At 44.2% G+C, this 15,185-nt stretch overlaps 1 protein-coding gene across 2 annotated transcripts in view; it reads right to left on the reverse strand.

The window, feature by feature from the left end:
- The window catches only part of SPECC1L (sperm antigen with calponin homology and coiled-coil domains 1 like), a 613,771-nt gene that overhangs the window by 315,459 nt on the left and 283,127 nt on the right, over positions 1-15,185 (reverse strand). For both annotated transcript variants that reach the window (XM_085634686.1, XM_085634685.1), the window contains one exon: positions 13,218-13,305. In XM_085634686.1, the coding sequence (XP_085490812.1) occupies positions 13,218-13,305 (88 nt within the window). The remainder of the gene's footprint in view (positions 1-13,217; positions 13,306-15,185) is intronic.

Below are 15,185 nucleotides of genomic sequence, written 5' to 3' on the forward strand. Positions count from 1 at the left end.
GAAGGTAGTGGTAAGCAATAGTTCCAGGGCTGGAATGCCGTTTTGAGTCTGTGCAAACCTACTAACTGGCCAGTTTTAGGGGTTTTCAACAACTATTCTCTAATCTTTTCCCATACGGAGAAATGTTGAAAATGTACTCCCGACAATGGCAGACGTAAACCTTCTTCCAGAGTTGGGAAAAAAGTGGTTTGAGGGAAAGTGAGCTTGCAAACAATCAGATTTTTGCATGAGCAAATCTACACATGCATATTTACTTATGCTAAAATTCAGTTCACAGATATTTTCTAGCAGTACTATTTATTGTCCTACTTCTGTAAATTCTTGGGAGTTCACGAAAGCCGTATGGCTGCACTTAATGCAAGGACATATACCATGGGTGCACTTGTGAGACTTTCTTTAATATTTGGGCCCCTATTTTGGTCTGGAGTTCACCATGTCTCTCTCTGTATCAGCTGCCTACACAGTGAGGGACAGCATTTAGCTCTTTCACAAGGAGCATATCGGCACACAAAGAAGTTTTGTTCAGTGCCAGTAACTTCTGTGGCAGTGTGTGCTTTTTGAGACCAAACATTTTTTTTTGCTTTTGCCGAAGTTTGTTATAATGGTGAGGGCCCAGCAGCTCCCACACCAATAAGGTTTTACAAAAACCATGCCAAAACAATTCACACATTGACAAAACTAAAAAGCTGACCACCAATTTCAGACCTACTGGCTTTGCCAATGCTTGTTTACTTTTGTTTCCCATAATCTTATTGAAACTGGTTACATTGATTTTACATTATTAATATTTTTGGGAATTACTAGCATGCATCAACACATGTTACTAAATGGTGCGGCAAAGAAATGGTACCTGAAATTTTACAGTAGTTTATCAAAATGTTTTTTTTCCAGCTTTCATTTTTTTAATGAACATTTTATTTTGAAAACAAAGAATCATCATTTTGCTTTCCAGCTCCTGCAAATACTTGCATCAAATCAGAGAGCGTTATACATAGCCTCATATTGCTAAACATTGAAAACATGTGTACACATTTTTATACTGGAACCACAGTCAGTAGTGCAGTCAGAGCTTACAACATTTACTTAGAGCACTCACCCTATTAATAAAGGCTGTCAATTAATGAACCATAAATACAAATTTGAACAGCATTAACATATGGACAGAAATATCACCTTAACTGCAGACCGTGCCCTTCCCTGATCCATAATGTGGGTCTTCAAACTGGCAGCCAAAGGGTTTGTGCTGTAGGGGTTTGGGCCTACTTGTCCCAATGACAAAATACATATGAAAACGTGTTGCCCTTGACCCCAATCAATATGTCCTGGGCTATAGGAATTCCACATCCCTGCTGCAACATTAGCCAGTGCCCCTAGTTCAGGGACAGACGCACCTATACTGTCTTCTTTGGGGGTGCTGTCCCTTCCTCTTTTTGGGCATAGAGGAGGGGCCCGGAACAAGATGTCTTCAGAGTCAGGAAACAGCAGAAGCTTAGTTGCAGTGATGATTGAGTGGAAGTATGCTCTGCTTCCTGTGCAAGGATGAGGGCACGCGGTGATGTTCGCGGATGTCAGAAATCTCATTCCTGTGGAGGAGCTGGCCACTGGTTTGGACATGCGGTTTCACAACTGCGAAGATTATTGGTGTTGGAGAAACTGGTGTTGTAGATGTTGCGTGCAAATATTTTTGTGCATTTCTGGTAAATCCCTGCTCAACATGCTTGGCTGCAGATGAAATTGCCACCCATGTGGGAGCAGGTGTGTGTGTGTGTGTGTGTGTGTGTGTGTGTATCTGCATGGTGGGTGTGTGTGTGTACTTTTGTTTGTTTTCTGTACTGCCTTCTTGGTGTAGCAGTGTTATGAGGATTTTACTAGGCCCTAAAGATACAGCCATTGCAAAAAAAGCACTGCAGCTTACATCATGGACACTACAGCCCATTCTGCAAAGAGGTGAGCAAGGTGCAACACCTCCGATTTGCTGTAACCTATTGATAAAGGAAGGTCTCCCTATAGGATCACATACCAGGCAAGGGAGACTCATTCTGCTGTGACACTGTAGAAAGGAAAATGCTACTTAACTGTAACAAAATTGTTACTTACCAGTAGGAATAGTTTTGCAGCTTGAAGAATTATCTTGAATCACATGCTATGTATTATTCCGCCATTTAGTGGTTAGATCCGGAACTGTCCCGTTGTCTTTTTTTTTCTTTCTCTCTCTTTTTTCGCGTGGGCGTCGTTGACAATTTGGGACTCAGCCCCTTCCCGTGGGACTTCAGATATATGCCCTGGAAATCCTTTGACACAGTCGCCATCTTCAGATTCTTCTTTCGGTCTTGCTTTTGCCACTTGGTGCGTTAGTTTCCTTCATTTCTTTTGTTTGTGCTATCTTTGTAAACACATCTACTAGTGAATGTAGGCAGGTCGCATATAAATCCAGAACATTCTTCAAGCTGCAAAACGAATCCTACCGGTAGGTAACCATTTCGTTTTGCAGCGTCATTCTTTTCAGGAGTCACATGCTGTGCATGGAGTATAAAACGGTATCTTATCTAGTGCGTCGGCTGTGTCCTTTAGAGTGTGTGTTGACAAACAAATGTTTTAGTACTCCTTTTTCACTTCTGCTTCCTTGTTGACCTGAATGTCCACGCAACAATGCTTTGTAAAAGTGTGTACTGAGAACCATATGGCTGCTGCAGATATCATCCATAGCCATGCTCCCTAGAAAGGCGGGTGTTGCTCCCTTCTTCCTTGTCAAATTTGCCCAAGATCTTTCTGTAAGTATTGCTCCGCTGACTTGTGACAATGCTGTATTGTTTGCACTATACATCTTGTAATAGTTTCCTTGGTGACAGGGGAGCCCTCCTTGGTGACAGGGGAGCCCGTCCTTGTGTGTGTGAAGGATATACAGAACTGTTCTCCTTCTCTGATAGGTTTTATCTTTTCTAGGTAGTTTATTGCTCTTCGTACATCCAGTGCATAGGGGTATCTCTGCCCATGTCTTTGGGTGTTGGAAAAAAGTTGGTAATTGGATGGCTTGGTTGACATGGAATTTTTATACTAACTTGGGTTTGTTCTCATTATCCCTTTGCCCTTGTGTATTGGAATGTATGGTTCATGGGTAGTAAGTGTTTGTATCTTTCTAACCCTACTTAGTAAAGGGAGAGCAATAAGAAATGCTGCTTTCAGCATTAGGAACCCGAGTTATGCATTTTGCATTGGTTTGAAAGGTGATACCATTAGTTGAGTGACCACCACATTCATGTTCCAAGCGGGCATGGTTGTGCTCCTTACATGCAACGCCTTTTTTGCTTCCTCTAGAAACCATTTATTACTGGTGTGGAGAAGAAACTTCTTATAATGCCCCTGGTGTATGCTACAATGGCCGCTAGATGAACCTTGAAGGAGGCACAGGAGAGGTGCTTGTCTAACAAGTATGTTTACTGATAGTGGTGTCTTGTGCCCAATCTCTGATCTCCTTCCTTGTTTCACCATTGTACGATTCTGTTCCACTGTTTGCTGTAATATCTTCTTGTCGTTGCCCGTTTTGCTTCCTTCAGGATCTCCATAGCTCTCTTTGGTAAGTTCAGGTGGCCAAACTTTGTTTTCCGGAACCATGCCGTTAACTGAGGTTGTCTGGTTCCAGGTGCTGTATGTGACCCTCCTGCATTGTCAGCTAGTCTTGGTGCATAGAAAGTCCTATGCATTGTCCTTGAGATTAATCCATGAGATCTGGGGACCATGCCTGTCGAGCCCACTGGCATTATATGCATTAGTATGAAGTGTTCTTGTCTGCACTTTTTTATCATCTGTAGTATCAATGGAATTGGGAGGAAAAGCGTAAGCAAATCTCCCAAACCATTTTATCGACTGGGCATATACCCTAGGGATTTTGGATGGAAGAACCTGGGTGCAAAATGTTATCATTTTGCATTTATGTGTGCTGTGAATAGGTCCATTTGTGGTGTTTCCCAGCTCTTGAAACTTTGCCTCAGTACTTCTTGCTTTAATTCCCACTCATGTGTGGTGTTTGCTTTTCTGCTTATTCTTTCTGCTTCTGTATTGAGTTCTCCAAGTAGGTGTATTGCTAACAATGACATTATGTTGTCTATCTACAAATCTCCTGGGCAAATGTCGATAGTGAGTGTGACCTTGTCCCTCCTTGTTGCTCAGGTAGAACACTGCCGTTGTGTTGTCTGTCTAAACTATCACTGTCCTTTCCATTAGATGTTTTTGGAAAGCTTTCAGTGCTTTCAATCATGAGCTCCAGGACATTCATTTGTTGAACAGCCTCCTTGTGGTTCCACTGGCCCCTGATGTTTGGCTTGTTCATGTGAGCTCCCTATCCTGTGGTATGTGTCCCTTGTGATGGTCACCGAGGGAGTTGGTGGTTTGAATAGTTTCCCCACTGTGATGTTTTGCTGGTTCCACCACTGCATTTCTTTCTGAACCTGGTCTGAAGCAACCACTAGATCGTCCAAACTCCTGGTTGACTGTGACCTTTGTTGTTGAAGCCATTCTTCCTTGCGGTAGAGGTCACTGCTTTACAGTTGCCTTGAACTTCTTGTCCATTGGTTCTGCCAATGTGTTTTAGGAGTCCAGGATTACTCCCCAGAACGTCTTTATCTTTTCTGGGGTTTGTGAAGATTTTTCGTAGTTGTAGGAAAATCTCAATCTGTGTAATGTCCGTATTACTCTCTTGATGTTGTCCTTGCACTTGAATGCACATGCTTGTGCTAGCTAGTTGTCCAAGTATAGGTAGACGTGCATTACACTTTGTCTGAGATCTGATACTACCACGGTTATGCAGTTTATGAACGCCCACAGAACTGACTTTATCTCAAAGTGTAGCACCTTGAATCTGTAGTGTGTCTTGTCCACTATAAACCTGAAGAATTGCCTGTGCCTCTTATTTATTGCTATGTGGAGGTAGGCATCCTGGAGGTCTATAGCTGTCCTATAATGAACATCCACTATAAGAGGAATGACATCTTACACGGATGACATCTTGAATTTTTGTGTCTTTATAGATTTGCTAAGTGTTCTTAAATCCAGTATTGGTCTAAATGACTTGTCTGGTTTTGGTACCAGGAAGTGATTTGAGAACATCCCTTTGAGTCTTTCTCTTGATGGCACTACCTCTCTGGCTTGTTTGCCTAACAAGTCCTGTATTGCTTGTTGTAACCAATATTGTTCTATTTTTTTTTTCCGGTGGTATTGTTGAAGGTGTCCTTAATAAATCTATGCCATTGACATATTTTTAATATTTAGTATCCATTTGTCATGGTGATTCTTTTCTACATTCATCTAGGAATCCTCAGATTTCTCCTCCTCCTGGTAACCTGTTTAGGATGCTGCTCTGAGTGCAATCACTTGCTTGTATGGGTTACCCCAGTGGGGGTTCTTCATCTTCCCCTACCGCGACCACGAAAGGGCTGCCATTTTGGTGGTGCTGTTACCTTGCTCCATTGTTGGCTTAAGGCTGCGTGCGTAGCGTGTGGTTCCAAGGCTCACCTTGGAGGTGCTCTTTTCTTCGAGCCATTCCCACTCTGAATGGTCCCTTGTATTACAGAGCTCCGATGCCCTTGGGGGTCTCTATCGTTTTTTCATGTGCTGCAGCGATGCATCCACTGCTTTCCCCAGTGAAAGGCAGGTTTATAATTGCTGATTGGACCTCTTGCATGGAACCACAGATCCGTCGCCAAGTATGCCCGAGTACTGGTTGTGTCAACTGCCTCCAATGCCGAATTGAGGCATGGGTTGTACATCGTCTTGCCTTCTAGCAGAACACTGTTTGCCCTTTTCTTGACCTCTTCTGCTAGATGTTTAATGAGTTCTTCAATTTCCTCCCACTGTTAGCAGGCCATTTGAATTGGCTGTGCGCCACTGTGTTGCTGCAGAACTCCATTTTCCTTCTCACCATGTTACCCTCTTCCTTTCTTTGTCAGGAGAGTGGGCCTGTAGATATTGGAGTGTTAGCTCCAATAAGGGAGTAGGTTGGTAGTCTTCTCTTGATGTAGGGTGGATCCCCTAAGGAGAAGCGGCATTTCCTTAACAGCATTGGCATTATGGCTTTCGATGATGTAGGCTCTTTAAAGCCTCTCTGACTTGGTCCAGAACACTAGGCAACATTGGGAGGAATTAGTCCCTCTATTGGACCAGCATCAGTGTCTCTAGGAGGAAACACGCATCTAATTGATCCTCCTCTAGTTGTACACTGTAAGTATTTGCTGCTCTCTTAATGAATGCATTGTAGGCCATGATGTCGTCAGGTGGTGAAGGATTGGAAGGGTATGATTCGACCCCTTCGTCTGTGGAGTCGGTGTAGATGCCTTGCCACTCGTCTGTGGATTTCCCAATTTGTAAATGTTCTAGTTGCTGTACCTCTCCGAACTTAAATAATTAATCTTCAAATTCCACTTGTGGGTCTGGCGTCACTGGAGTTTCCAGCTCCTCTGGCTCTTCCTGTGTTTGTCTATGTTGCTTCAGGGAGATCTGATAAACCTTGAGAAAATCGTTGAACTCTCTCTTTTTCTTGACAAGGGTCTCTAGTTTTACCTCGAGGCGCCTTCTCTTTTCTGGACCACGAGTGATTTTTGTATTTTATTGAAGTCAACCTCAGCATCATACACCTAAAGGGGTATGCTCCATGCTCCATTTTTAATGCTCCGACCACATGGTCTTGGTGTGCGTCGGTCTTCTTACCTTAGGTGTTTTTCACACCAGATAAAACTAGTTACTTACCTGTACACTATGGTTCACCAGTATTATCTTTCATAGATTCACATGTTTGTATCTTCCCCGTCGTCCTGGGGGGAGTCTCACGGTAACAGAATGACCATAGCAGTACTAGAAAACTGCATTGAAAAATCCCATAGGGAATCACATTATTTGGTAACCAAACCTCATCATTATTTGGTCCAAAACTCAGCCAATCAGCTGCAAGCCCTGACATCACACTCCCCAGCAGAGCCATCATACCTCAGATTTCCAGCCCCAAGTGAGAGACAAGGATATATCTAGAGATTAAAAGGTCTACCTGAGAAACGGGGAGGTGGGCGGGACGCATGTGAATCTATGAAAGATAATACTGGAGAACCATAGTGTACAGGTAAGTAACTAGTTTTTTCTCCAGTATTGAATCTTTCATAGATTCACATGCTTGTATCAGAATAGCGAGCAGTACTTGTACCAAATTGCGTTTCTAGGATAGAACCTCACATTCTCTTCGGGCTCTGCTCCTATTTCCAGGATATTAACAATCTTAGAAGTAATCTATCTGAAGAGATTTGTAATAAAGTATGCTTATGCAAAGACAGTATTCAAATATTGCAAGAAAATAAATGGTTAAATAGACCGATATATTTGCAATATATATACAAGAACAAATATATATATATATCTTGATAAATACCTTATTGAAATAAATGGCGTAGAACTGCTTGTCCCACTGCTGCATCCTCTTTCCATGCTGTCTAGACAATAGTATCTAGTGAAGGTGTGCGCATTTTTCCACGTCGCTGCCCTGCAAATGTCTGGCAGAGACACTCCTGCAAACAGAGCCGTAAAAGTTGCCATCTTTGTCGTAGAATGCGCGTGCACCCTAGATTGTAGAGGTTTTCCAGCTTTGTCATGACACAAGGAAATGGCCAAAGTTATCCATCTCGAAATGCTAGATCTGCACAGCGCCAAACCTTTTCTGGGACCAGAAAAAGCCACAAAAAGTTGGTTTGTTTTCCTGAAAGATTTCGTTTTGTCAATGTAGAATTTCAAACATCGCTTAATGTCTAGAGAGTGTAGGGCTCTTTACGCAGATGAAGAAGGATCTCTAAAGAATGTAGGTAACACTACAGGCTCATTGAGATGAAAAATGGACGGAACCTTTGGAATGAACTTTAGATTTGTTCTAAGGATAACTCTATCCGGTCGGAATTGGAGAAAAGGTTCTACAATTGAGAAGGCTTGAATTTCACTGACCCTTCTTGCTGACATGAGAGCTAACAGCAAGGCTGTCGTCCATGAAATAAACTGTAAATCCGCTTTATGTACTGGTTCAAACGGCGGTTTCATGAGCTGCGTAAGAACCGTATTAAGCTGCCAAGAGACTATTGAGCATTGCACCGGGGGAAACACTTTGAAGAGCCCTTTGAGCAATTCTTTTATCACTCTTTGTGACCAAAGAGATGGATGGTTAGGAACCCTCCTATATGTTGAGATAGCAGCCAAATGCACTTTTATAGACGTATGTGAAAGACCTGTTTTAGCCAAATGCAAAAGATACGGAAGAATTTGCTCTGAAGAGGCGTTAAAGGGATGCAGATTTTGAGATGCGCACCATTGACAAAATCTCTTTCATTTTGCCGTATATGTCTTATTCGTAGAGATTGCCCGAGATCGTGAGAGAATATCTCGGCATTCCTGAGAAATATTTAAAGATTAGAATTCATGTTCGTGAGGTTCCATGCTGACAAGTTCAGCGATTTCAAATTTGGATGGAGAATTTGACCTTCGTTCATAGTGATCAGGTCCTGCAATAATGGGAACTGTATTCTGGGTGCCACTGATAACTTGAGAAGTTCTGAGAACCAAGCTTGTCTCGGCCATGCCAGGGCTATGAGAATTAAGTGGCACGGTTCCAATTTCATCTTCCGTAACACACTTGATATCAGAGGAAATGGAGGGAATGCGTACGCAAACATCCCTGTCCAGCGCATCTGTAGTGCATTGCCCCACGATCCCTTTTGAGGAAACCTGCTTGCAAAGTGTTTGCATTTTGAGTTGTGGTGGTTCGCGAACAGATCCAACGATGGGGTGCCCCATAGACGAAACACTCTGAGAAGTTGACTTTGAGCTAATTCCCACTCGTGTGAAACACTGGATGATCTGTTCAGAATATCTGCCCTTGTGTTGTTCACACCTGGAACATGCTGGACTTGAAGTGAGATGTTGTGAAGCAGTAACCACTTCCAAATCTCTTGCGCTTGTTTTGACTGGAGTTTTGACTTTGTACCCCCTTGTTTTAATAGGTAAAACATCAATGTTGTACTGTCTGTTTTGACTAGTACTGTCGAATCGTGAATTCTGGGGAGAAATGCTTGTAATCCCAAGAAAACTGCCTTTCGCTCTAGCAGGTTGATGTGAAGTTGAGCTTCGCGGTCTGACCAATGACCCTGTATTTCGAGGTCTTGGAGATGTGCCCCCCAACCTTGTAGCGATGCATCTGTCATCATAACATAGCTTTGATGTGGAGGTTCGAAGAGCAGACCTTCTGTCAAATGTTTTCTGATTTTCCACCATGACAGGGCCTTTTGGATCTGAGGAGTGATAAAGATCCGATCTTCGAAGGACCCTTGAGATTGAATCCATTGTTTGTCTAGAAGCTCTTGAAGAGGCCTCATGTGCAGTCTGTAATTGGGAAGTAAGGGGATACAAGAAGACATCATCCCCAATAAGGATTTGAAGAGTCTCACAGAAATGCACTTTTTTGTTTGTAGATGCGATGCTAGGCTTATGATTTTCTGAGTACGCTCTTCTGAAGGATAAGCTTTTGCTTCCTTTGTGCGAAGCATGGCTCCCAGAAATTGAAGGGACTGAGATGGCATGAGGGACGACTTTTCTAGATTGATCCTTAGACCCAGACGACTGAAGAGATCCATGCAACATTGCAGTGAACGCTGGGTTTCCTGGAACGAAGTACCTTTTATGAGCCAATCGTCCAGATATGGGAACATTTGGTGACCTTGAAGTCTCAGGCGTGCTGCTACTGGCGCCATACATTTCGTAAAAACCCTTGGCGCCGACTTCAGGCCGAATGGCAAGACTTAGAACTGGTAGTGGCGCCCCGCCACCATGAAACGTAGAAACCTTCTGTGATTTATATGAATCGGGATATGAAAATAAGCATCTAAGAGGTCCAGGGATGCCATGTAATCTCCTTTGCAGAGAATTAGGAGTATTTCTTGCAGGGATAGCATACGAAAAGATATCTTTTTGATTAATTTGTTCAAACTTCTCAGGTCCATTACCTGCCTCCATTTCGATGTGTGTTTTTTCTTTATTAGAAAGAAATGCACATAAAAGCCTTTCCCTCGTTGAAGACACGGAACCTCTTCTATTGCCTCTTTTTGTAAAAGGGCTAAAATTTCCGCCTTGAGGGCGGACAGCTGTTCTTGCTTCCTGTGAACAGGAGGATGATTCGGAGGTTTCTGTATAAATTCCAGGGTATGGCCTTGATGTATCACGTCCAGTACCCATCTGTCTGTTGTTATCGACAGCCATTCCTGATAAAAGAGAGAAAGGTAATGATCCTTGAGGTCGGAGCATGTGGCGGGCGCTTTGACAGAGTCACTGTCTTCTATTAGATTGTTGCGATTTACCTCTCGCAGTAGACTTCCCTTTGGACTGTTGATGATACGGGATGTTGGAGGATCGAAATTGTTGGTTGCTTGAAAACTGACGATACCCCTGCTGACTGTATGGCTGGTATCTGCTGGACTGATACGAGGATCTTTGATTGTATTGTCCTCTAGTTCCTCTCTTCCGAAAGGACTGGAATCTGCCCTGCTGCAGAGAGCCCAACGCTCGCGCAGTGTCTGTGTCAGCTTTGATACTTTAGAGAGCATCAGCAATATGTTTTCCAAAGAGATTCTCAGTCGAACGGCATGTCAACTATTTTTGCTTGGACTTCCGGTCTAAAAGAAGTGGCTTTAAGCCATCCTTGCCTTCAGAGAGCCACTGCACCCGCCATTTGCTTGAATGCTACAGAATACATATCCATTGCAATATCTATGGATTCAGATGCCGCCCTAGCCCCATCTTCCTTTTTATCCTCAGGCAGATAGGCCAACAACGGTGCTATATCTGACCACATCTGCCTATTATACCTACTGATGAGAGCTAAAGCATTTGCAGCTCTAATGGAAGCAGCTGTCATCACAGCAAAGCGCTTCCCCGCACCATCCATTCGTCTTCCTTTCTTATTAGGAGGAGCTGCAGAAGTTGAAACTGGGATTTTTTACTGTCTTTGAGCGGCTTGCATCACCACAGATATTGGGCGCGGATGTCCAATTAAGCATGCTGGAGAAGATTCTGGGGCCTGATATTTTTTCTCTATCCTGGGCACCGAGGCTGCGACCGAGGCCGGATTCTTCATTATTTTCAATCCCTCGTCCCAAATCTGATCGATAATAGGAATCGCTCAAATGGATTTTCTTGATTCCTCTTTAAAATCGTAGAGAAAACACTCAGTTTCCTGTACTGGAAGTGGGAGTTCAAATCTCTTTGAGGCTTTTTCCATAATATCATGGAATCCTCCAATATCCTGTAAAGGAGAGTTTGCTGGCGACGGCGATGGAGAATATATTGATCCCATTCTATCCCAACTGGATTTTCCTGAAGAAGTTCTCCTTCTTCTGGTTGCACTGCATCACTCTCCGCTAAATCATCCCCGATTGTAATAATTGGAGGAGATTTAACTTTTTTCACTAAAAATGGAGGTGGAGGTTGAGTTACTTGAGTAGGACCGGCTGAAGACTTCGAGGTTGGGGCGTTAGCTTCAGGAAAACGACGGTAATAGTCGTTGATCATGAGACGCAAGTCAGTCACTAGAGAAATTGGCATTGAGACAGACTCTTCTCTCACATCAGGCTGTGCTTCTTCCTCGTCCTCATAATCATATGATTGTTGAAAAGACTCATACCTTTTCGATTCGTGCACTGGACGATCTTGGAATGAGAACACCTCTTGAACCTCCTGATATTCTTCATCATCCGTGTCCTGACTCTTTATTTGAAGCTGGAAAGGGCTATAAGCCACTCCCGACGACTCTTCATCCTCTGACTGCAATTCTAGCAGATTTGATGGAGGAAGCAGAGAAATTTTTGTCCAGCCTGTGAATTCTCTAGATTTCTTCACCGTCGACGAGCCTGTCGACGGTGGAAGGGACTTCAAGGAAATCGATGATTTTGCCTTTAGGGACTTAAAAGACGTCGTCGACGGAGCTCCCGTTGACGGAGTTCTCGTGGACGAAGAAATACGAATTATCGTCGACGAAGTCATCGTCGACGAGGTCGTCGTCGACGCAGTCGTCGGCGAGGTCGACGCCACTCTTCCCGTCAACGGGGTCATCGACGTCGACGCAGCTATTATCGTCGAGATTGTAGTCGACGACGAAGCAGTCGTCGGCGGAGCTGTCGACGTTTTCACAGAAGTCAGTGCTGGCGACGCCCCAACCTTCGTAGACGGAGATGAAGACACCTCCCTTGACTCTGAGGACTTCTTCAGAGGAGTGTGAGGAAAAGAAGACGAAGAAGCCTCGTTGTCTTTGGTTTTCTGCTTTTTTGGTTCCACTTTTTCCTCAGGAGCAGAAGACTTCCTCTTCTTGGAAGACTGAATATTAACCGCCTCTTCAGAGTCAAAATCTGAAGTGACCTTCTTCTTTTGAAGCCACAACAGTAAACGTGCCTCCCTTTCTCTTAAAGTTTTTGCTTAAAAGGTTCTGCAGTGTTTGCAGTCTTTTGGCACATGTTTAGGATGAAGACAATACAAGCAGTCCTTGTGGGGATCTTCAGAATACAGTCTAGGTTTCCCACAGGATCTGCAGGGCCTGAAGAGCCTCTTTTTAGAGCTTTCAGCCATAATAGGTATAAGATGGAAAACAGTACCTTAAATCCAGAAGAAAGAACTTTCAGTTGGAAAGGTCAAAAGTTCACTCAGGAACAAAACTGAGCAAGGCTCAGGGAGACTCCTTCTCACACAAAGGCGGTTGGAAATCTGAGGTATGATGGCTCTGCTGGGGAGTGTGTTGTCAGGGCTAGCAGCTGATTGGCTGAGTTTTGGACAAAATAATGATGAGGTTTAGTTACCAAATAATGTGACTCCCTATGGGATTTTTCTATGCAGTTTTCGAGTACTGCTATGCTCATTCTGTTACCGTGAGACTCCCACCATGACGACGGGGATGATACAAGCATGTGAATCTATGAAAGATTCAATACTGGAGAAAAAGCACTCACCCCCCCTCATTTGCCCAATAACAGAAAGTATATTAGAGTTTGCACCCACATTTTTGGCACATATCGAACACCACAATCATCGAGCAACTACAAAAGCTCCCAATACTTCTACCTGAAGCAGAAGGCAAGCGATAGGGTTATCCATTAAGGGTTATGTGAAACACTTAAACTGAAGGCTGGTGCTTGGGTACCCTGCCAGACTGTACGCACCTTGCACAGGGATCTCTGCATAGCTCGCCCGCTTCTCTGACAATGTCAGGGGTTTGGGATTTGAAACTGGACCACTGATGGAGTGTCTCTGAAAAGGCAAAAGAAAGGTGGTTAGTGAAGAACTAAGGGCGGGACAGCACTGATGGACAGGGCCGACAGGGGCTGTAGCATCGGTCTCAGTAGCTGTAGATCCTAGGGGAAAAGGCGGGGAGGTTCTCTCATACAGTGTTGGTTTATAGTTGCATTTATCTAGCACTTCAAACCCCCTGCCAAAGGACATTAGTGGACGGGTAGCAGTACAAGTGTGAGGGAGTGCTTGGCTCCACGAGTGTTGAAATGCAGTGTGGCCTATTTGGAAACATTTTGGAGGGGTTTGAGACTGAAGATAGTGGACAGGTGCTCTTATCCTGACTTAGTCTGCTGTATCTAAGCTTGCAGTAAAGTGAGGAGGAGGGAGGGACTGAGTGCATGAGTTTTAAATTAATGTATTTATTTGCCAGGATGAAAATGGCCCCTTATAGCCCACCCAGGAGATTCAGAGAAGCAACCAATGGCGTTTACTGGATACAGGCAGTCCCTGCAGATCAATTTAATAACCCCAAGGAGTGGCATGCAAGTGACCCACAAGAATATACATGATACAGGTGGCCAAATGCTTTACAGATTAAGTTTAAACTTTTAGTGACAAAATTCTCTTGAAATATGAAGTTAGGCATTAATATAAAGGCACGATTTGAGCCATTTTATTACAAAAACTGCACTTTTAAATATTTAATATTCTGATCAAGAAAACACAGTGCAGTTTAAAACCTTTAGCTCACACTTACCAGTTTAGAACAAATGTATCTAAGCAACCAGAGTACTGCTTGGTGCGTGAAACTGCTTTATTTCATTAGGAAGCTAGGGGCTGCATTATAAATATGGTGCATTTTCCTTGATTGCGCCACGTGCACCTTTTAAGTTTTGCGCCTGGTGCAGTAAAAAAAAAAAACGCGCTGTATTAGGGTGAATGCGTGGCCCCCAGGGGAGCTGCCAACTCGTGGGCGGCTGCTTTGAAGCCGCTCCGTGTTTTCACTGTGCAGGCGGCACCTGCCTACACTTTTAAAGGGAATTTGAGATCCCCTTGCAAGCGGGTGCAGTGAGTGACTGCACCCACCTGCAAGGGGATAGCCAGGGGGTCCACAAGACCCTCTTTCCCCACTCCAGAGAGCTGCAATCAGGGGGCGCACTGACAGTGCTCGACCTTTGACAGGGTGCACTATCAGTGCGCCTCCTGAGAGTTTCTTTGCCTCTGTGCCTGCGTCTGTAGTACAGCGCAGAGGCAAAGGGTTTCCCTCATTTGTATGGGGCCATGCGCCCATGCAGATGAGGAACCGCCCTCTTGAAGAAGCGGTGGCGCTGTATGTGCGCCAGCGCTTTTAGTATTACAGAATGGGACGCACAAGCGCCTGCGGCCTCTGCTGTAATACCAAAGTACCCACGGGGCAAACAAAGTGGGCGCAAATGCCCATTGCGCCCCAGGGCACTTCTATAATGTGGCCCAGGTCAGATGATTCTTCACAAAGTCCTGGGTACCTGTTTCAGAGCCTGCTCAAGGCAAATTGCAGGACCTGGGCAGACAGTCAAAGCTGCATGGAGAGGTGATTATGTTGGTAAGCGCAGAAAGGAAAAGGAAATCTGACTATACCTGAAAAAGGAATCTGTAGTCCAAAGGGAAGGGGAGGAAAAGGGGAAGAAGGATGGGACAAGGTGGGAAGGGGATGGAGGAGGGTAGAACAGATGTCATTTATGAGGAGCTGGTGTGCCGACACTGTGAGAGTAGATTCCTTGTCCATGCGCACGGCTCACAGACCCAAAGAGTGATCTGTGACACCCTGAGGCGTTAACACTCAAGTTCTGAGCCACAAAATGTCGAGTAAGTAGCACCGGCTGAGATTAATTGAATGCTTTCCTCATCACTTTTCTTAG

Source organism: Triturus cristatus, chromosome 11 (assembly GCF_964204655.1).
Source record: "Triturus cristatus chromosome 11, aTriCri1.1, whole genome shotgun sequence".
Classification (NCBI taxonomy): Eukaryota; Metazoa; Chordata; class Amphibia; order Caudata; family Salamandridae; genus Triturus; species Triturus cristatus.